We start from the raw sequence: 23,412 nt of genomic DNA, 5'->3' as shown, positions 1-23,412 counted from the left end.
GAGGGAGGGAGGGAGAGAGAGAGAGAGAGAGAGAGAGAGAGAGAGAGAGAGAGAGAGAGAGAAACGATGTGAGAGAGACACATCAATTGGTTGCCCTGACCAGAGCTGGGGATCTAAACTGTGACCCAGATACATGTCCTTGACCGGGAATCGAACCCACAACCATTCAGTATATGGGCCAACATTGAGCCACACCAGTCAGGGCAGGGATCACTTTTCTTAATCCTGTATGTTGGCAGTGTGCCTCATAAAACTTTATGCCACTAATTGAATAGCCTTCTTGGAGGCTTTTTCAGAAATATTGACTGGTCTGGCAGAGTAAATGTATCATTCTTCCTAATACCAAACAAAGCTTTATAGAAGTCTGATGCAAAGATTTGGTTCTGGAGAAATCGGATTATTCTGTTCCAGGTGCGGAATCTGCTAGCTTAGTCTTTTCTTGAAGAATATATCACTCTCTCTTTTGCCATTGGGTTAGATGCTACTTTTTACAGAAGTTTTTGTGAATATTGAACTTGCATACAACTGTAAGTTTTGTGAGTTCAGCAAACAGTAGGTCTTTAGATATTATTTTAAGTCAGTTCAGTCAGGAATTTGGTGACTTCTGTGGTTATGAGTGTTGGGTTCCAGACATTTGTCATGTTTGGGTTTTCTTGTATTCAGATTTTTATCTGCAGAATTTGCTTTTAACATAATATCTAGCAAATAAAGCTCTTAAATATGTATAGTAGAAATTCATCTTAAGGGGAGTACAAGAGTCACCAGGCCCAGATTATGGGTGCCAGGATCACTTTGTCATCTAGACTTTCTTAGCTAGAATGAGAACTCTGTATCCTTTATGATGCATAGTGCTTGATTGGTCATCTGTTGTGTTGGAAACCATGGAATAGTGGTGGAGTTCTTTGCACTGGGGTACCGCACTTTTTGACTTGTTGCCTGGGAAAAGCCAGTTGGGGTGGGTCCTCTGTCCATGGGAGAGCCTACTCTGCCTGCTGACAATGCTGTTAGCACCTGGGAATTGGCCTGGACAAATCAGCGTTTGTTCTCATCAAGATCAGACAGCTTGCAATCTTGTGCAAAGGGGAGGAGTATATTCTTGTAGTTGCCAAAGATGTGATTAGACAAGATATTGATTCTGAACTTCTGCCCTCTCCCCTCTGTTCAACTCTGTTCTTCCTTAGTGAGGTTCAGGCAGAGAAAAATGGAACAGAAAAAAAACTAGGCCAGTGGCTTTTGAAACATAATTGATCAGTGAGCATATCAGATGTAGCAAAGACCTTCCCTTTTGTATGATGTTCTGCGTGGGGGCCCTTAATGTGGCCTATGATCACCCCTATAGGGATTTGCTTTCTCAGGGAAAAGATTAGAAAAGAAAAAGAATTCCTGTAGACAGTGTCCAAAAATAATGTATTTCTAAATGTTTCCTTGAAGTTGATGATCCCCTTTGGTTTTCTAGGCCATGTGGTGGCAGGAAGGAATGATGTGAGGTGGTCAGCTTTAAGCGACAAAATTCTGAGCAATGCTGGTCTCAGTTCCTCTCTCCTAGTCACCTGTGCCCAGCTCAGGCCCCCGCTGCTGTCTGTCTCTCTGTCTTCCCCGCTCCCCTACCCATCACACATACCACATGCATGTTTTTTTCTCCCCACAATGCATATCTGTGGTGTGGATAGTTGTGTCTGTACTTGAACCAGCTCTAAATCAGGGAGGGCCTCCCAGTGGGGCCACATTGGGTGAGTGAGATGCTATAACCTTGAGTGTCTTCTGGTCAAGTGTGGTCCTGGCTTTTATCTTGATTTGCCTGCAGTTTGGTTCTATGTAAGCATCCAGGGATCTTGTTAATGGATCCCCTGGGAACAGAGGGAAGAGGACAGAAGTAGATTTGTTGAACCCCTGGGGGCGTTTGAAATGGCACCAAGAGCAGCCTGAAATCTAATTAGCCTCTGCTTATCAGGCCTGAGTTCCAGCATGTTGAAAGGGTGATGATTAGTGAGAAAAAGGCCAGGCTAGTTTATCTTTTCCTTTGCACATTGGGGAAAAATTTCCTCTGCCTTGCTAGCATTAGAAGCAGACCATTCTTTTTATTCTACTACATCACATCAGCTTTCATTAAAAATCAACAGCAGCAAATACAAAGCCCCATCCATGGAAAACCGTTTAAGGCAACACTGTGCTCCAGCGCTTCGGGGTGGGGTTTTTCCTTTTGCACCAACGGATTGGTTTCTCATATCCATGCCTTTCTGACCCAGCAGCTTTTAAAAGACCGAGAAGCATTGCTCTGCTTTCTACTGCCTCTCTCTGAGAGAACAGGGCTGCCGTGCCTCTAGCCATGTCCCAGAGAGCATATTTGAGACAAGTCAGCTTAATTTGCCTGCATGCCTAGGAAGCCTCTCCTTAAAATCTAATTTTGAGACAAGTGCTGTATCTAAATATTTTGCTTTTCCCATTTAGGCGAGCGTCGGAGGCGCCGGTGCCAGGTGGCGTTCAGCTACCTGCCCCAGAATGATGATGAGCTGGAGCTGAAAGTTGGTGACATCATAGAGGTGGTAGGAGAGGTAAGTGTGCCAGGCAGGCAGGTGTTGGTAGCTTTGAACGGGTTGTCAGAACCAACTCATGGCTGGTTGGCCTTTCCATGGTGGATGTTAAAGCTCAAAGGGACCTTAGACATAATCTAGTTGAGTTTCTTCTCAGAGGAAAAGGTTTCTCAGAGATGGATGCTACCAATCCTGCTGGGGCCAGATGTGGGGCCATTTAAAACCATTATCTTTCTAACACAGCATGCTAGTGCTAGGCACCTCTGAAATTCCAACCCAATGCCACAGCTTTTCTCCTCTGCTTCAATTGCTCATAGCCTCTGGATGTCCAGAGTGCTCTTGATCTAGAGATGTCTAGAAGATGGATTCAGTATTCAGTGTGGGGGACACTGTGCATTAAGAGGGAAGGAAAATAAGTGATATTCATGGAAGACCTAGTATGTGCCATGTGTGACGTGGTTCTTTTTTTAATATATATTTTTTATTGCTTTCAGAGAGGAAGGGAGAGGGAGAGAGAGATAGAAACATCAATGATGAGAGAGAATCATTGATTGGCTGCCTCCTGCACGCCCCCTGCTAGGGATTGAGCCCACAACCTGGGCATGTGCCCTGACCAGGAATTGAACCCGGGACCCTTCAGTCTGCAGGCTGATGCTCTATCCACTGAGCCAAACCGGCTAGGGCTACACACTGCCCTGTTGGCTTATCACAAGCACTTCCTTTTTTAAAAAAATATATTTTTTATTTCAGAGAGGAATGGAGAGGGATAGAGAGATAGAAACATCAATGATGAGAGAGTCCTTGATTGGCTGCTTCCTGCACGCCCCACATTGGGGATCAAGTCCGCAACCCGGGCATGTTCTCTGACCGGGAATGGAACCGTGACCTCCTGGTTCAAAGGTTGACCTCCTGGTTCAAAGGTTCAACCACTGAGCAACACCCTTTGGGCCCATTTTCTTTTGCAAATGAAGAATGAAGCTCAAGAAACTCTAGAAGAGGCAGGGCTGAGGGTTGAAGCCAGGTCCACTTGGCTGGAGACTTTGTTCTTCCCACTGCACCACTATCCCTTGTTCCTGTTTGGTCCTGGCTACTCAGAGACAGCCTTGCTGGTGAAGTGGCCCATCAGACAGTGGCACAGGCTTCTCAGACTCCCTGGGAGGGCCTGGGCTTTGGACTTAGAACCTGATCATTCATTCTGATTCAATGCATGTTATCTGTATATAGAAATACAGTTTTCTGATTGCTTTGGTTTCCTGAATACCATTGGACTTTACAGAAACCCACGATTTACAAAAAAGGAAGCTAGAAGTCAAGGAGGATATTAAATGAACTATGATGTGGGTAGGGCTGATGCTAGCAGCCAGATTTCCTGACTCACATACAAACATAAGGTGAGCATGTGTCAAAGCTTTATTTAACTCACTAATGAGGGGATCTGTAAGATGGTAAGGCTGACTCAAAGAGAATTGTGAAAGAGCAAAGTATTTATAATCACTGAAAGAGAAAATTCTTGATTAAGATTGCTAAGTTAGATGCAAAACTACGTAGTGTCCTACAGTTAAAGCTGTAACCTCTGAGGTCATCTTTCTTAGGGGATAAATCACTTACACCTCTGCTGGTCAAAATCTATTTTCATTGCCATGTGAAAAGAATCATTTGCATTGCTTTCACTTTTCTACCAGTTAACATCCCCACTAACAGTTGTAAACTAACCTCATGCATAGTACATAGTATGTCAAACAAGATATGTATCCCTGGATAATTAGTTAATAGGGTTCCCTGTGTGCCACTTGGAAGACATGCAGTAACCCCTTTGCCTATTTCCAAGTTTTGGATAATAATAAATTGTCATTCATTCATAATTTTTTTATCCATGGTGCCAAGAAGGACACATAGGAGATTTGTTGAAAGTTGAATGAGTGAAAAATGGGCAACAGAGTAGACTATTTATGCCAATGGTAGAAGGACAGATTTCTTAAGACTGAAGCCATGGAAGAAATTCCAGAGGGAACAAACCAACAACAGTGTGACTAATTTAAAAAAAAAAAAGAGTTAAAATTTTGGTATGATTTGAAGTGAATTTAGCTAAACAAAGAGAAAAACAAATGGAAAATTTTGCAATAAATTAGGATGAAATGTTATTTGTACCATCTGAAAATATATTAGGAAGCTGCTGTAACAGTGATAAATGGTAGATAAATCTTCCATAAACACAAATCCCCCATGGTGACATAAAAATCCTAACGATGAGAAAATGTTCCACCCTGCTATTAATTAAATAAATACAAATGAACACAATAATGGGTCCCTGCTTTTGAAAATTCTAAAAAAATATTTAAAATATTTAGTGGTAAGACATTGGCAATGCTTAGAAGTAGTGACTTTGTATATATTTATGAAGCTGTTTAGCAAGGTATGTCAAGAGCTATAAAAATCTGAATTAATACACATTGACCCAGTAATCTTACTCTAAGGAATTTATCCACAGAAAATGGTTAACAGAAAGAAAAGTGAAATATGTTCATTGCAGCAGTACACGTGATAATGAAAAATAATCAAGAAAGTGAATAGTTATGTGAATTGTTATATTATCCCGCTAAAAGATTGTGAAGCCATTAAGATGGCAAACACAGAGGCCTTTAAATCTGTATTGATGACAATACTGTGCATTGTAATTACCTGGTATATTCTGCTAACTTGCTAGCTCTTCAACAACAGGGATAATATAACAATTCACAAAACTATTTTATCTATCTTTACTTTCGCAGTTCCTGGAATAGTGCCTAAAACCTAATACATACCTTAATAAAGAATTGATGAATAAAGTAAATTAATAAATGGAAATATGAAATTATTTTTGCAAAGTAAATGAACAGATTAGAACACAAAATTGCATATACAAGGATATAGTCATGTAAAATATAGCTCCATGCACATGACCAGAGACTGAAAGGGAACAAGAATGGAAAATGGTTCTGTCCGTTTTTCCTTTAATGTTGTAATAATGTTTTTTTTAAAAATATATATTTTTATTGCTCACAGAGGGGAAGGGAGAGGGAAAGAGAGATAGAAACATCAATGATGAGAGAGAATCATTGCTGGCTACTTCCTGCACACCCCCTACTGGGGATTGAGCCTGCAACCCAGGCATGTGTCCTGACTGGGAATCAAACCATGACCTCCTGGTTCATAGGTCAATGCTCAACCACTGAGCCACACTGACGGGGAAAATGTTGTAATAATGTTTAACAAGATAAAGAAAATTATTATTAATACATTTCTGGGAGGTATTACTCACACTCACCTACCTGTTGGCTGTAGGGTAAAGCAAGCATGAATGGCTAAAGAAGAGTGATCACAGGGCTATTACTCTCCTCACCTAGATGACAGAACTTCACCAGCACCCACAATCCATCTTTTTTCCACTCACTGTCAGTTCAATGCTAGGCTTCATTCTGGGCTTTCTTCAAGTAGGAAAAAAAGAAAAATAACTAAGTAGCCTATGCTATTTGTGTAAAACAAAACATAAAGGTTGGCCTTTTAATCCATATTTTAAAAATTATATCATCAAAAATTAATTTCCCGGTTGTTCCAATTTACTTGTAATATTGTTGATTTGGGGCCATAATCACTGTATAATATAAAATCTGCCCCTTTCTCTTATAAAGGATGCTGTATAAATGCTAATGGATAGCTATTTTCTAATTCTGCTGAAAACTAAAAACAAAATAAAGACCTACAATATCAGGGACTGATTGAGGTAAGACAATAGCAATAGCTTTGCAATACTATAGAATCAATCAATCTATTGGTCAATAAAAATATATTGTATTGTGTATGTATATATACATATTATATGTTGTATTTTTATTGATTCATTAATAGAATGATTCTACTGTATTGAAAAGCGATACATACCCAAATGCACATGCTATGAAGCAACTGGAGTATGTAAACCTAAAGTCCTACAGTCTGCCACCCCTAATCTCTCTGTTGTCTTGCCCACACCTAATTTAGCAGTGTTTTTAACCTTTAAGTCATTACCATTATCCCTTCACACCACTAACCCTTTCTCCTCACTCATATATTTTTTAGCTATGTAACCGAATTGTGGGCTAGCAATAAGAGCAGTGTGCTTAAGCACGTTTGGGTAGACACAGCCCTGACCCTCATTGGGCAGGAGTCAACTACAGGCCTCTGTAATGTGGCTTAGAGAAGGAATAGAGTGTATGGCAGTCCAGGGCTAAGTGGAGTTGGCAAGGGGAAATTGCTCAAGAAAGCCCTCACCATGCTTCTGCTTCCTGGCTAGAGAGTAGTGATTCTCCTCTCATCATTAGATCCATCATTGTGAACCTAAATGAACTGGGTTGCCAATTCAAAAGGAAAAATAGCAGGCTGAATTTCTAGGTAGATATTTTTAAAGAGATCGTTGTAAATATACATTTGTGTCATTTTGTCCAGAGTGGAAAAGACTGATAAATCAGGCAAAGTTCAGATTATAAGAACAGAGGTGGCATATGGAAAAGGTTACCTGGAGAAATAGCATTTGAGAGCCTCTGGAATTTCAAAACTGGCTTGTTGGCCTTTTTTTTTTTTTTTTGGAAAAGGTCATTGAAGCCTCTTTCTTTTCCTGTCTGTGTCATCTAAAGCTTGGGAAATGAGCCACTTTTCCTTTTGTGTTGTATGAGCTTGGTCTCAACCAGTCTGTCTTAGTCGTGACCTAAGGGATTTTCAGAGATTCTTGCTTTTATTTGCTCTTTGTCGTTAGTTTTTTTTTTTTTTTTAAAAAAATAATATATATATATATATATATATATATATATATATATATATATATATATATAATTGATTTTTTTTTAACAGAGAGGAAGGGAGAGGGATAGAGAGTTAGAAACATTGATGAGAGAGAAACATCAATCAGCTGCCTCCTGCACACTCCCTACTGGGTATGTGCCTGCAACCAAGGTACATGCCCTTGACCGGAATCGAACCTGGGACCCTTGAGTCCACAGGCCGATGCTCTTTCCACTGAGCCAAACTGGTTAGGGCTGTCATTAGCTTTTGAGGTATTTCTCAGTGGTCCCTAGTCAGGCTGGCTGGAGACCAGTGGCTTCAGTTTCAGACTTGAAGCCTAACCTGGCCTTGTAGTTTACAAAGAAGTAACTTGCACTTACAACTAACTTAACACATTTTCCTTCTTGTACTCATAGCAGCAGATTTGGTTCTTTTATCTAGAGCTAAATAGGCTGTTGAAATCCTTCAAAACTTTAACTCATCAGATAGCCTTTGTCAGTTTGGATGGGTAGTTATTATATTGTGACTTATAATCAGAAATATATATTTGGTTTTTGCCTAGTTGTCTGGCACAGAGCTCCTAAAATCCTTGGAATTTCCTAAGCCTAGAGAGTGATCAAGGTGTCTTTTGTTATGTTCATGAGATGACTTTGGGAAGCACCAAAGGATGAGGGTTGCCAGTGGAGCTAATCAAGTCAGGGAGGGTAAGATATACACAGTTAAAAATGTAATTAGTAACTCAAGATGTTATTAGAGTGGTAAATGATGGCAATGCTAAATGAGGGAGGGATTTAAGAACAAAGGTTCTCAATGAGGGTGAAGAAGATGCTTGCTAGAATAGGTGATATTTCAATAGGGCATGTGGAAGGTGAGAAGTACTTGGATGAATTCAGCAAGCACAGGCTGCATTACATAAGGTGCTGGGCTAGTCTATAGGATGGACAGGAGGATAGTGCAGCCTTGCTCTGAAGTTGGGTATGACCTATGAACCTTCGGGGTAGGTGTGGAGCATAGGAAGTAGGAGCTGGCAGATGCAGTCAAATTTGGTTGACATAAACGTTATAGTGTTGCCCACACTGAACTTTTAAAGAAATACCTTCGGTATGGTTTTCTAAGATCATCACATCCCATAGATAGTTTTCTCACCTGGGAATTGTGACAGGACAAAACTTCAGTATCTTGATTCATCAGAATGGTTATCTTGCTGGCTTAATTTCCTATTTGCTTATATTTTCAAGTTGGAATGATAGTAAGGTCTTAGCATAGATCATTTAATAATTTGGGGACCTGTAGACTAGTCTGCAGTAGTTTTGAAGGACAGGACTTTCAAGCACTGCTGAAGGATGTCTGTAAAAGCCCTACTAGAAACCCTTTCCACTCTGAGGAAAATCATGGATGTTGCTCTATCTCATTAGGCAAAGTTTGCTAAAGTCTTAAACAGAAGTTGTATATGTTTTCTTAAATCATTTCCCTTTTAATTACTCCACACATTTCTCCTTCAAGGGGCTCCTCTCATGCGGAATAGGCTTATTCTCAGAAGAATGAGGGGAAGGAAGAAAAATAAGCATTCTGTGTGTATAGAATGTTTTGGTCCTACCAGAAAGAAGTAATCAGACAATGAACTACACAGTCATTTAGGAGCTAGATAATACTTGATATTTGTCACAACCAGCTTTCCATGTGCCTAAATCAACAAGGATAGTTAGTTAAAGCAGCTAAAATGGAAAATAATGTAGGTGTTTATGCCTTTAGGAAGTGGTTCCCTTAAAAAAAAAAATATATATATATATATATATATATATATATATATATATATATATATATATATTACTAATTCCACTAATAGAAAAATATGTTTCCTAGAAACAGTTTGATTTTTTCCCCCGGCAATATTCCAAATGTAAACTATGTCTTGGCACATATACATGAGTTCTAGAAAAGGCAAAATCAATCATGGGTCATAGAAACCAGATTAGTGGTTGCTTAGAAGTGGATTGCCTGGAATGGGACACAAGGGAATTTTCTGGAGTGATAGAAATGCTCTGTATGTTAATAGAGGTATGGGTTTCATGGATGTATGAAAACTGATCAACTTGTACTGTTAAGATCTGTTCATTTATATGAATTATACCTCAATTTAAAAAGCTTTAAATATCTATCTTAATATTTCTCTAGTATTTTTAAATTTTCAAACTACTTTTCGTTCTCATAGGTAAGGTAAATGGCCATTATTGAAATTCTCATTTAATTATTTCTGAATAAATTTCTATTGAGATAATTGATGTATAATATTGTATTAGTTTCAGGTGTTCAACATAATGATTTCATACATGTATATATTGTGAAATGATTACCACAATGAATTCAGTTAACATCCATAACCACACATAGTTACAATTTTTTCTTGTGATGAGAACTTTTAAGGTCTACTCTCTTAGCAACTTTAAAATATACACTGCAGTATTGTTGACTATTATCACCATTACAACCCCAGAATTTATCAAACTGGAAGTTTGTATCTTGTGATCATCTTCATTCATTTCAACTACCCTTGACCAATGACCAATCTGTTCACTATCTATGAGTTTAGGAGATTTTTTTTCTTAGATTCTACATATAAATGAGATCATATAGTATTTGTCTTTTTCTGACATATTTCACTTATCATAATACCCTCAAGGAACTAGAAAAGAAAAACAAACTCAGCCCAAAGTTAATGGAAGGAAGGAAATAACAAAGATCAGAGCAGAAATAAGTGAAACCAGAGACTAAAAAAACAAAAAACAAAATCACAATAGAAAAGATCAATGAAACCAAGAGCTGTTTTTTTAAAAAAGATAAATAATATAGACAGATCTTTAGATAAACTCACCAAGAAAAAAAGAGGACTCAAAATCAGAAATGAAAGAGGAGAGGTTAGAACTGATACCACAGAAATACAAAGGGTCTTAGGAGACTACTATGAACAATTATACACCAACAAATTGGACAACCTAGAATAAATGGATAAATTCCTAGAAGCATGCAACCTACCAAGTCTGAATACATTTTGAGGTAAATTTTAGTAATGCTAAAGTGTGTGTTGGTGGAGGAGAACATGGATATGGAGAACGTGGGTATCTACCCCCTTTCATCATTTTCCTTGGGTCAGAAATTATAAGCCCTTAGTAACATCCGTGATTTCTACTTTATTACAAAGGGACACATTTCTTTCTCTCTTTTAAATATAGAAGCATAAACATGAGCAAGCTTTTTTTCTAAGCAAGGGCTCTGTATGCTAATTTCTTTGTTGCAGAAGCTTCTCAATCAATCTATCCTGAGGTCCTCGAGTAGTATAGGATAGCTGCTCATTAAATATTAGTGAAATTGGATGGGATATACAGACCTAGGGTTGGCAGTACCTAATTAAGACCAATGGCCAATATAGTCAGGTCCCTTTTGCTCCTCACAGGAAGGAAAAATCCTCTTGTGAAGTAATTAGGTCTTCGTAGGCCCCATGGAGGTTTCCCCCAGTGATTTCTCTTCTCTTAATTCATTCATGTATTCCTTTATTTATTCCATATTGCAAGGTATTATGCTTTACTCTTTGAATGAATGAAAGAATGTATGAATGAATGAATGAATGAATGAATGAATATAATCACTGTGGGCTTCAGTGTCCTCATTTTTTATATGGGAAGTTGAACTGGAATATCATTGAAGAGGGATAGTGTGAGGGTGAGGACCATTTTTATCATATCTCCAGTCTAAATTTCACAACCAAAGCAGCAAGCTATAGGAAGAAAAAGTATTGAACAGCTCTCATTTGTACTGGGACCAGACCCCCCTGCCTATGGCGCCTGTAATGGGAAGTGTACCCACCAAGGGATGAGCAGTGTTTTTATTGTCTGCCCCTCTACACACTGTGTGGCTAATGATAGATCTGTGCTATTTCCCTGTTGGCCACTCCTCTCAGACTGTGCTGACAGTGACATAGGCATCTGGAGCTATGGTGAGGTGAAGACACCCTTGTTTTCCCAGCAGGCAGCCCACCAATTCCACACATCAGGAGCACTTCCTTCAGGGATCTCAGGCTGGAGCTGCTTATTATTGGGAATAGGAACATTTTAGATACCGTCAAACTGAATCAAATCGAATTGTCCCAGCTGCCCTGTGCTATCGGGGGTTATGCCAGAAACTGCTCATTTGTGGTCCATGCCCTTGGTTTTCCCCAAGGATTACAGGAGAAAGGTCATTTTATGTTTCCTTATTCAGGACAAGCACAAAGGACCACATGTTACAAATCCTGTGACTCTTTATATTCAGGCTCATGGTGAATCTTCCTAACCATCCTAATCTTATAAAAAGCTCCTTGAAAGAATAATGTATATCAGTTGACTTGGCATAGAAACATAGAATGATTTAAACTAAAATGCTATTAAATGCCATGATTTGGTATTGCATAGTCATTGGGACTGTTGTGCATGGATGCTGTTGTATGGATTCTTTCCAGAAGATTCTGTGATCATGCAGCTATAATCATCACTCTGCAAGTCTATATTCCATAAATTCCCTAACAAATGCTCTAAACACCATTCTGACTGTCTGTATTTCATAGGCTCTACCAGCTTCCCCCTTTCCTGAATGTCTCACACCCGACCCCTACTTGCATCTGTCTTTGATACTCTTAAGAGGCCAAACTTAATTTTGATTTCCTTTTTTTTCAAGGCCTTCCTTTAGCATCCCAGATCTCAGTGACCTTGGTTTTGGGGAACAAGTTTAATTTGTGCCGGGTCATGGAATTTTCTCATCTATTTATCTTGCATTGTTAGTTTTTGGTCACATGTATTCTCTCCCCTCTTTAAACCATGTGCCCTTTATACCTTGATAGAACATCAACTTCTTGAGGGAAAGAAAATGACATGTCCTGTACAGTTCTGTGTCCCCAGACCCTAGTGTAGAATCGTAGTACATCCATCTCTAACACTGATCAAGTGTATTAATTGTCCTTATTATACAGATAGGAAAACCAGGGTTCAGTTTGGTAGGAAATTTTAATAGTCATATAACTGCTAAGTTTCGGGATAGTATGTGAACTGGGCTTTTCACCTAATATTCTTTTGTTGTTTTAACTAGAGGCCCGGTGCATGAAATTCGTGCACGGGGGTGTGTGTGTGTGGGGGGGTGTCCCTCAGCCCAGCCTGCACCCTCTCCAATCTGGGATCCCTCTCACAATCTAGGACTGCTGGCTCCCAACTGCTCGCCTGCCTGCCTTCCTGATTGCCCCTAACCGCTTCTGCCTGCCAGCCTGATCACCCCCTAACCACTCCCATGCCAGCCTGATTGATGTCTAACTGCTCCCCTCCCAGCCTGTTTGCCCCCAACTTCCCTCCTCTGCTGGCCTGGTCACCCCTAACTGCCCTCCCCTGCAGGGTTGATCGCCTCCAACTGCCCTCCCTTGCAGGCCTGGTCCCTCTCAACTGCCCTCCCTTGCAGGCCTGGTGCCTCCCAACTGCCCTCCCCTGCTGGCCATCTTGTGGTGGCCATCTTGTGTTCACATGGGGGCAAGATCTTTGACCACATGGGGGCAGCTATATTGTGTGTTGGAGTGATGGTCAATCTGCATATTACTCTTTTATTAGATAGGATAGAGGCCTGGTGCATGGGTGGGGGCCAGCTGGTTTGCCCTGGTGTCCCGGATCAGGGTGGGGGTTCCCTTGGGGCGTGGGGCGGCCTGAGCAAGGGGCCTGTGGTGGTTTGCAGGCCAGCCACGCCCCTTGGTGACCCAAGCGGAGGCCCTGGTATCTGGAATTTCTTTACCTTCTACAATTGAAACTTTGTATCCTGGAGCAGAGCCAAGCCTCCTGCTCGCTCTGTGGCCGACAGCCATTTCTGTTTGGATTTGTTTACCTTCTATAATTGAAACGTTGTAGCCTTGAGTGGAGGCTTAGGCCGGCCAGGGCAGGGGAAAGCTTGGCTTCTTCTATCGCCTTGGAAACCCAAGCCTCCCTCCTACTTTCTCTGTGGCTGTAGCCATCTTGGTTGGGTTAATTTGCATACTCGCTCTGATTGGCTGGTGGGCATGTCTTGTGGGTGTAGCAGAGTTAGGGTCAATTTGCATATTACTCTTTTATTAGGTAGGATTATTTCAGCTTTTAAATTGTATGTATTGACTTGAGTAGGTAATGTACACAGGTGGTAAAAAAATTCAAAGGTTCTAGGTCTCTTTCTGCTCTGCCACACCACTGGTGACTTAACACTGGCTTGTTCTCAAAATACCCTGTTATTTTCCTCCAAGAAGCCAGCTTGCTATTCTTACTTCTGGTGTTCTGTTAGTGGCTCCATGACAAAACTTTGGGATGACTTTTATTTTACCCTTTTCTTGCTTGTCCAGTTAAGTGGTCACTAAAGACCAGCTCATACCTCAAAGGGCCTTCAAATCTGTACCTGCCTTCTTCATTCTTGCTACCCCACCAGTTCCAGCCTTCACTCCCCCACCCAGATCACTGCAGTCTGGCTACCCTTCCTCCCTTCACCCCATTTCAGTTCATCTCAGGGTAATCTAGAACCTTTCAGAAACCTGCAGGGAGTCCTTCCACCTTCCCATTGAGTTCTTAGCTCGGGGATTAACTGTTTTTGTTAGACTGTCTAGTTAGTTTAGGTAGTCTGGGAAGCCATTCTCAGTTTTTAGATAATGGTTTTAAATGCATAAAATTAAACATATAAGATTATAAAGGGAATCGTTATAGTGAGTAACTATCAAACTATTTTAAAAGCAAATTTTGATATAGTAACCTCTGTAGAATTCCTGTAGAATTGTATGTAAGAAGTAATTCCTCATTAATACATTAAATAACAAGGTCTCCTAGTAGGTGTGAAACTGCCACCATTTCCAGGTAGCAATGAGCACAAATGATATCTTGAGATACTCATAGCATGTATGATGTGACATGAGAACAACTGTAATGTGTTTGGTCATGAGTCACAGGTCCTCTGTTACCTTTGTAATAAAAGGAAATTCCAAATTTCAAATTTGAGGCTAGTGAAAATAATTTTTTCCACTTGTGTTTATGGCCCTCAGGTTAATTAAACCCCCCTTTCTGAATCTGAATCTCAAGGCTCTATGGCGTCTGCTTTCTGGTTCCCTGTTAAAGTGTAAGCTTTGAGTCCTTTAGCTACGCCTGTGTGGGCTCTGCACTCTGCACCACACAGATCGGAAAGGAAACTGGGAAGCACCGCATCTAACCTGACCCCTGCTTCTCTGTTTGGTTCCCATCTGCACAGGTAGAAGAAGGATGGTGGGAAGGTGTTCTCAATGGAAAGACTGGCATGTTTCCTTCCAACTTCATCAAGGAGCTGTCGGGAGAGTCAGATGACCTCAGCATTTCCCAGGATGAGCAGCTGTCCAAGTCAAGTAAGGATGTCCCCACCACCATGCAGGAAAGGGTGGGGACACCAGCGGGTGGTGCTTCTGCCTCCCCTCTGCTCTATAGCCTATGCCGAGCAGTTATGACAAAAGCTCACGAATATATTTTGGTTATGCTGCCTTAACCCATGTGGTGTATTAAGTTTATTATTGTACAGGTGTGACCTGCATACCTTTATGTATGTGCAGACGCACACTCTGTCTCTGGATTGGTGACTGTCAACATTCATGTCATGGTAATACTTCCTCATGGGTGACCCATGTGGCTGTGCCTTCATATACTTCTAAAGTGTCTGTCCCTCACTGCAAGTTGATAATAATTTTTAAATGAAGCAAATGAGATTGCTATATTTCTCAGCATCCCTTGAAGACCTTGGAGAAGAATGGCACAAACATACACAAATCGTTGGTGGTGAGAAGTCCTGTGTTTGGGACAAGTGCATGCCAGTTCCCTTAAAAGTATGATGAGACAGCTGAAAGCCTAGTCCCACGTTGGGTGAGCATGCATGTCCCTCTGCGATGGTGAGAACGAACTCCAGGTCTTTCTTTCTCCAGGGCCTGAAGCTCTCCTCCCTCCAGCTTCTCTGCTGCCCTTTCCAGCTCACGGAGCAAAAGGTCAGGACCGGGAAGCTTTGTTCTCCCAGTCGCTAACCCAACTTCCTGCGTGGGTGTCTGTGTATCTCTTGTGCCGTCTTAAGCCAAGGTCATGAGCATGAATGTCGTAAGAGGCTTGACTGTGTCATAGTGGTGAGGCACTACCTGGTGTTGTAGACTTCCCTTCCTGACAAGAGGAGGACAGCTCCATTCTGTCAAAATAATTGTTAAACAGCTTTCTTTTCCACTTGGAAAAACCTCTCTTGAGTGGAGTTCTCAAGTTAGTTGTGTTGCTTTTATTTAACCAGTAGCATGATTGGACAAGTTCCCAATTTGGAGGTAAAGCTATTTCCAGAGAAGTGTTCAGGCAACCTCCTTTACTTGGTGCCTCAGCAGCTCATCATCCATAGAAGCAGCAGTGCTGGCTGGTTGGCTCAGTGGCTTTAGCTACACCCTTTCCATCTACTTCCAAAGCCTGGGGCCCCTCACCCCTGAACCCCATTTCTATTTTAGGATCTCTGATAGGAAGGTCACAAGGTAATTTTGGAGCCAATGAAGCATCTTTGAGCTTTTGCTGCCTTCTCTGGCTCGGGGAGAGGGGGTTCTCTGCTAACATGGCCCAACTGATGAGTATTGTCAGGAGAGCAGAACGTGTCCTTGATCCCATGATAGAGTGGGAGTTGCTATAGCTCCCAAATTACAGTTTAGAATTCTAACTGCCTGGTGCTCCTTTTGTATACTGGAATAGTATTGTTCCTTATAGTTGAGTTCTATAATAACAATACCATACCTTAGGGATGTTGTAGATTAAATGGGCTTTTTTTTTTTTTTAGGGAGAACCATATTGGGTCATTATATCACTGTTTCTGTGGGGAAGTGCATTATGAGATCCAATAGCAATAATGTGTATAAAACACCTCACTCATACAAGGCCCTCCATAAATGGTTATTCTCATTGTTAATCATGATAAACAGTATTTTGAGGCTTACATAAACAGTATTTTGAGGCTTACACTCTGCTTAGTACCATGTTCACTGAAGCATTGTCTGCATTTGGAAATTACTTGGGGATTCCTCTACTGATGCATAAAAGGAGGTCGGGGGAGGTGTTGGGCAATCTTTTTTGGAGAACCCTGACCTCTTAGTATCCAGCCATGATTGCGATGCTCTAGTTAGTTTAGGTAGTCTGGGAAACCATTCTCAGTTTTGCCTCTTGTATTTTTGGAACTATTGAAATAAGCTGTCCTGTTGCTGCAGGTCAATAATATGGACATTTAACATTGCTCAGCTCAAAGCACACAGTGCTGGGATTCCTGGAGCAGGCAGGAGGTTAGGAGGCTGAATGGAATGGTCTCCCCAGTCACGTAGCCTACCTTCATATGCTTGCAAGAGGCTGCTTCTCTTGTAGAGACTGCCTTCCCCAACACTCATTCAGTTCAAAGCCTTCTATTTCAGGACCAGGAGATCCCAATAATTTCAGCAGCTACATTTAGTTACCCTGGAATCTGTCCCTTGTTGAGGGGATTTTCAGGTCCTGAAGAGCATGGTCTTCTAAGAAAGATGGATGCTTCTGGTAAGAACTACATGGCTTTTATAATCTATATCTATATATCTATATATCTATATATCTATATATCTATATATCTATATCTATATCTATATCTATATCTATATCTATATCTATATCTATCTATATCTATATCTATATCTCTCTCTCTATATATATGTATATATATAGATATAGATATAGATAAATATATATATTTAAGAAGAGGGCCCATCTACCCATCTCTCTCTCTGTCCCTATCTATTCATATATCCTTCCTTCTCTCTTCCCTTCTTTCCTCCATTTCTTCTATTCATTCAACCTTTTTTTTGAGCCCTGTTGTTACCAAGACACTGTATAAGGCACTTAAGATATATAGAGACAAATCAGATCTCTGCCTTCAGTCAGCTCACATTGCAGAAAAGGGGTGCACAAATCAGCAGAAGTTCAAGAAAATGCCGCAGGTGCTCTGCTAGCTGGATATCTGAAGAACAGTGGGATACACAGACTGAAGGCCAGTCCCATGGGGATGTGGGGATGATGATGGTCACAAATGGCTTCATAGAAAAGCAGATGTGGTAATAATGTCCCTATGGTTTGCTAAATTGGAATAATCTTTTGAAAGAGAAAGAAATTGCATCTGTCAGTGTTTGACAGGGTTTTCAGTAGCCATTTATTCTCTGATGTTAAAATGTATACAATCACATCAGGTCACATACAGAAATTATGTATACTGGTAGGGTTTGTCTAAGTGCAGCCTTCAATTTTAGAATGAATCTTCGTATTCCCTACCTTCAGAGAATAGTGTTATTAGTTTTGATGTGGTTTACCTAAAAAAAAAATACCCACTTTTGGAATATTTATAGATTCACAGGAGTTACAACAAAAAACTGATTAGGGAGGCCCTGTGTGCCCTTCACCCAGTTTCCCCCAGGGATAACATCCTGTACAACTATAAAAATACATATTTATTTTATTATAGAACTGAGAAAGACAAATGTAGTTAATGCCCAAAAGACATCTAGCTTTTTAGTGTGGTATAAGCTAAACTGTACTTAATCAAGGTCTTTGTTAGATCACCCCACTTAATACTCTTCATAAATTACAAGTACTTTTCACAGAGATTGCTTAACTAATAACATGGATCTGGGAGTAAGTTAAACTCCTAACGTTAGTGTCATTCTGGTAATTTTTAGAGATCCTAATGGCATATAAAAATCCTCTTTAATTTAAATGTTAGCAGACATTAGTGTGGGGTTTTTAAGACAGATAAAATCTTTATCCTGATATACACTGAGTGGCCAGATTATTATGCGTTCAGAGATCATAATAATCTGGCCACTCAGTGTATATGAAGAAAACTTTGAGTAAAATGTATTCTTGTATATCTCTTACACACACACACACACACACACACACACACACACACACACACTTGTATATGCACATACTTATTTGGTATTTGTACTCTTCATATTTTGACTTCCAGAAAGTATTTAAGGGTTGTTATTCAGTTGAATTTTGTCAACCAATAGATGAATGCAATAGAAGAAACATTGCATTAGATTTATAAGGAAGTATGCCAAGATGTCTTGACACATGATAGTTCACTGAATGCTTGCTGAATCCTGCCTTACTCTGAGAAGAGGCATTTATATTTTTGAATGACAGGTGCAAATTGCTTGAACTTGCTTTTCTTTTACCCTGATATAATTTTGTTATGGTGGTTGGTTATGAAAAATCTCTAAAATTTAGATCTTTGTTCAGGGTAATTTAATCTATCAAGGAAAGTGTTACAGCACTTGTATTGGTTGATATGTTGTTTTAAATAGTTTAGCTTGATAAGAAAATTCATTGTTATTTTGTAGCAGAAACTTTTTGCTACATAATTAAATTTGAAAACATCTCTACCTATAGAACCTTAATGGTGCTTTTAAAAAAGATTTTTATAATCCTTTTTGTTTGTTTTAAGTCTCCTTCCATCACCATTTATCTACCCATACCCTCTTCTACATACCCCCATAAACTTTTTATTATAGAAAATTTCTAACTTATACAGAAATCTAGATAATTTTATAATGAACCCCTGTATGCCCTTCCCCCAGCTTCAGCAATTATCAATATGGCCAGTTGGTTGTATTTATAACACTACCCAATCCTCCCTTGTATTGTTTTGAAGCAAACCCAGATATCATATAATCCTATCTAATAAAAGAGTGATATGCAAATTGACCATCACACCAAGATACAAGATGGCTGCCCCCATGTGGTGAAAGATGGCTGCCCCTATGTGGACACAAGATGGCCGCCACAAGATGGCCTGCAGGGGAGGGCAGTTGTGGGAAGTTAGGGGTGACCAGGCCAGCAGAGGAGGGCAGTTGGGGGAGACCAGGCCAGCAAGGGAGGGCAGTTGGGGGGGACCCAGGCCTGCAGGGGAGGGCAGTTGGGGGGGACCCAGGCCTGCAGGGGAGGGCAGTTGGGGGGACCAGGCCTGCAGGGGAGGGCAGTTGTGGGCGATCAGGCAAGCAGGGATGGCAGTTAGGGGTGACCGGGCCAGCAGGGGAGGGCAGTTGGGAGCCAGCAGTCCTGGATTGTGAGAGGGATGTCTGACCGCCCGTTTAGGCCCTCAAGGGGTCCCAGATTGGAGAGGGTGCAGGCTGGGCTGAGGAACACCCCCCCCCATGCATGAATTTCGTGCACTGGGCCTCCAGTTTTCCATAAATACAGTCATGGGCTACATAATGACATTTTTGTCAATGAGGGACCACCTATACCAGTGGTTGACAAACTGCGGCTCGCAAGCCACATGCGGTTCGCGAGCCGCGGTTTGCCGCTCTGTTGACTAATGAGTTTGCCGACCACTGCTGGACTAAATGTTACCGTGTAGTTGGAAGCTGTGAGGATTAGGCAATTGTGGCATATTGTGTGCAAAGAGGTAAAGGGTAGTATATGACAGTGGTCAGCAAACTCATTAGTCAACAGAGCGGCAAACCGTGGCTCGCGAGCCGCAGTTTGCCGACCACTGACATATACAATGGTGTTCCCATAAGATTATAATGGAGCTGAATGGAAAGATATGTAGTTCAGGACAATTTTTCTTCTTTAACAGGAGCACTATCTGTGGGGCTTGGTAGTAGATTCTCACTCGTAGCACCTCAATTTTTACTGTACCAAGTACTTCCCATTGACCTGTTTCAGCACAGAGGAGCCTGTACCCCCAGATCTACATATTCAGAAGGCTCTACAGCCCTTCCAGATCTAGCTTGAAGGTGTTCCGAGTACATGGCTGTAAGTTCTTCATTGAGGACCTAAGATCCTGTACAAGGACACAGACCCACAGGACCTACCTTAACCAGTATCAAGTGCCACTGCCACTTTAGTAAAAGCTTTCTGTGGGGTGGAGCCAGCCTGTCCCTGTGCTTTGGAAATATTTTCCAGTTGTACTGATGCAAAGCATGGATAAGTTATAGTTCTTCCATCAATTCAGTACCAGAGAGAGCCCCTTTTGCCAGATAGGATCAATGGAACCAAAAACAAGTTTCCAAAGTCCAAATATTGAGTCCTCAGTTCTGCACCCTCTCCGTGTTGTTAAACACCCTCTTTTTTATGAATGCCACAAAGTCCCTTAATCTGACCGCTGCTCCAGCATGCAACAGCCAAAACCACATGGCCATGACAGTCCCTATGTTCCTCTATCTCACCAACTTGATTTTCTTATTCTTACTGACCCTCGGCCACCTTTCACTCCCTCCTGACAGTCATTGTGATGATGATGATCTACGCTGTAGCCCGTTTCTCCTCGATATTTTCAGTCAGCCCAGCCCACACTCCTGTCCATGGAGCAGTATTGACAGCTTCGGGCTTCCATTTCTGGCCCTGTTGGAGGGGAGCAGAGGGAGGACTTGTGGGGCAGTGTTTATAAACTCTCCAGTAGTGGACAGCAACGTCCTAGGCCTTCACATTCACTCACCGCTCACTCACTGGCTCACCCAGAGAAACCTCCAGTCCTGCAAGTTCCAGTCATGTTAAATGCCCTGTACAAGTGTACCATTTTTTATCTTTTAGACCAGCAGTCACCAACCTTTCGGACCTCACAGACTACCAGTGGTCTGCGGACCACCGGTTGGCGACATCTGGTTTAGGCCATATTCTTACCATACCTTTTCTAGGTTTAGTTACACAAATACTTATCACTCACTATGTTATAGTTGCCTATGGTATTTAGTAGAGTAACATGCTATATAGGTTTGTAGCCTAGGAGCATTAGGCTATACCATATATAGTCGGCTTTTCTCAAATGGGGTAAGTTCACGCTATGATATTCACACAATGTCAAAATCACCTAATTACACATTTCCTAGATCGTATTCCTGTCGTTAAGCCACACATGACTGTATTTCAATATGTATCAATAAAAGGGTACCTTAAAATATTGTTCTCACACCAAAAATAATGGCAATTTATTTAATGTAGTTAAATATACCATCAGTGTTCACTTTCCTCTAATAGTCTTCTATTTTTAATATAATTTGTTAGTTTGGATTTCTTAATATCTCTCAAGTCTCTTTGAATCAGTTTTCCTCCTCCTTGCCTCTTTTTTTTACTTAAACTGAGATCCTTTGTCCATTAGTTTCCCACTGCCTGCCTTTGCTGATTTCATCTCTGAAATGTCATTTACTCTATATTCTTATAAATTGATAATTAGATCTAGGCGCGTGATTAAATTCAAGGTATATACATATGGTGCCCCCCCAAAATGTATACACTTTAACAGCTGATAGCTCAATTTTGAAATGAAATGTATTTTAATAAACACTGCCTTTATAATTATTCAAAGTGTGTTTATACATTTTTTGGGGACACCATATATACTTCAAAACTGCTTCATAAGTGGTAATGTATAGTCTATCTGGAGGCTCATAATGTCTGGCTGTCTTTCTTTTTGAATGTTAGCAGCCACTGATGATTATCACCCAGATCTGTTTATTCATTAGGGCTTGCAAAATGATGCCAATAAGGAATTTTTTGAAAGGATGAAATGGGCTCCCATGTAACAGATCAATAGTGGGAAAAATTTGAGTAAATTGGGTTTTTAAAAAATAAAACATCCAAGTGGTTGCAATAATAGTGCAGGCAGAATCTTGTGTTAGGAATGGAAAGGAATTTAGAGATCATTTGGTCTGCTGTCAGATGAGAACACTAAATAAAGCCCAATGAAATTAAGTCCTGAGTGTGTGGCCTGGCTTATGAACGATGAGGCCATAGTTACATGCAGGCCTTCCACACACATTGGTATTGCCTCCATCATGGCCTGTATTCACCCTCTCACAGAACATATGACAAATTTAAAATCTCAGTACTGTTTAGCTTATTTCTTATTTTTGCCCCAGATCATGATTACCTTTTTAGTTATAATTTTGCACATGCTAGTATTGACTAAATAATGTGAAATAGAACTAATTATAAATTATTGAAGTCTGGTGCACAAATTCATGCACCAGTGGGGTTCCTTAGCCTGGCCTGCGGAATTGGGCCTAAACCAGCTCTCTGACATCCCCAAGGGGTCCCGGATTGCGAGAGGGTACAGGTCAGGCCGAGGGACCCCACTGGTGCACGATCAGGGCTGGGGAGGGATGTGGGAGGTTGGCCAGCTGAGGAGGGATCGCAGGAGGGCTCCAGGGCATGTCCGGCCCGTCTCACTCAGTCCCGATTGGCCAGACCCCAGCAGCAAGCTAACCTACCGGTCGGAGTGTCTGCCCCCTGGTGGTCAGTGCACATCATAGTGACTGGTCGACTGGTTGACTCTCTGCCCCCTGGTGGTCAGTGCACCTCATAGTGAGCGGTTGAGCAACCTTAGCATATCATTAGCATATTACGCTTTGATTGGTAGAACGGTTGACACTTAGCATATTAGGCTTTTATTATATAGGATTATCTCTCTATATAAAGATCCAGGGTTGTAACATCCAAAACAACTGAAGGCTGGACAGAATGCCAGGCTGCGCGTGCAACAGGCGAGCAGGCTGAACTGCTGACCTCTCGGAGAGAGAGAGAGGCGGGGCTGATCAGCAGTGGCAGCAGCTGCTGGTGAGGCCTGGAGAGAGAAGCAGGGTAATCATACATATTTTCTTCACATTGAAGCTATAAATGTGTCTTGTCTGTTTCTAACATAATATTTATATTATTTAATTTCTTAGGTTCTAAAATAATTATCATAACACTGAAAAGTTTTTTGTTTTTACAAAAATCATCTTTTAGCTACAAAAACATTTTCAGTTATTTTTCATAATTTTCAGAGAGGAAAAAGTTTGCATTTTCTTTCTATAACCATTAATACCATGAGATTTCAGCTTGAATTGACTTTCTTATTTTCCTTAATTCTTTAGTTTTAAAATTTAGGTCTTGATACTTTAGTGACTTGTCAAGCTAAGACAGAGATGGAGATGGCCTTTTAAAAGCTAAGGGTAAACCACTCCCATAATATACAAATACTGTATTTCATTAGCTATAAGAAATGGATTGCTCAGTACCCCTTGCCTATA

General features: G+C 40.9%; 1 protein-coding gene across 4 annotated transcripts in view; it reads left to right on the top strand.

Moving 5' to 3' along the window:
- SH3KBP1 (SH3 domain containing kinase binding protein 1) overlaps nt 1–23,412 on the top strand; it is a 355,548-nt gene that overhangs the window by 174,648 nt on the left and 157,488 nt on the right. For all 4 annotated transcript variants that reach the window (XM_079765733.1, XM_079765735.1, XM_079765736.1 and 1 more), the window contains 2 exons: nt 2,449–2,552; nt 14,589–14,718. In XM_079765733.1, coding sequence (XP_079621859.1) covers nt 2,449–2,552; nt 14,589–14,718 — 234 coding nt within the window. The remainder of the gene's footprint in view (nt 1–2,448; nt 2,553–14,588; nt 14,719–23,412) is intronic.

Source organism: Cnephaeus nilssonii (genome assembly GCF_951640355.1).
Source record: "Cnephaeus nilssonii genome assembly, chromosome: X".
Lineage (NCBI taxonomy): Eukaryota > Metazoa > Chordata > Mammalia > Chiroptera > Vespertilionidae > Cnephaeus > Cnephaeus nilssonii.
The sequence above is the reverse complement of the archived record's forward strand: the minus strand, read 5'-3'. Positions and strand labels throughout refer to the sequence as shown.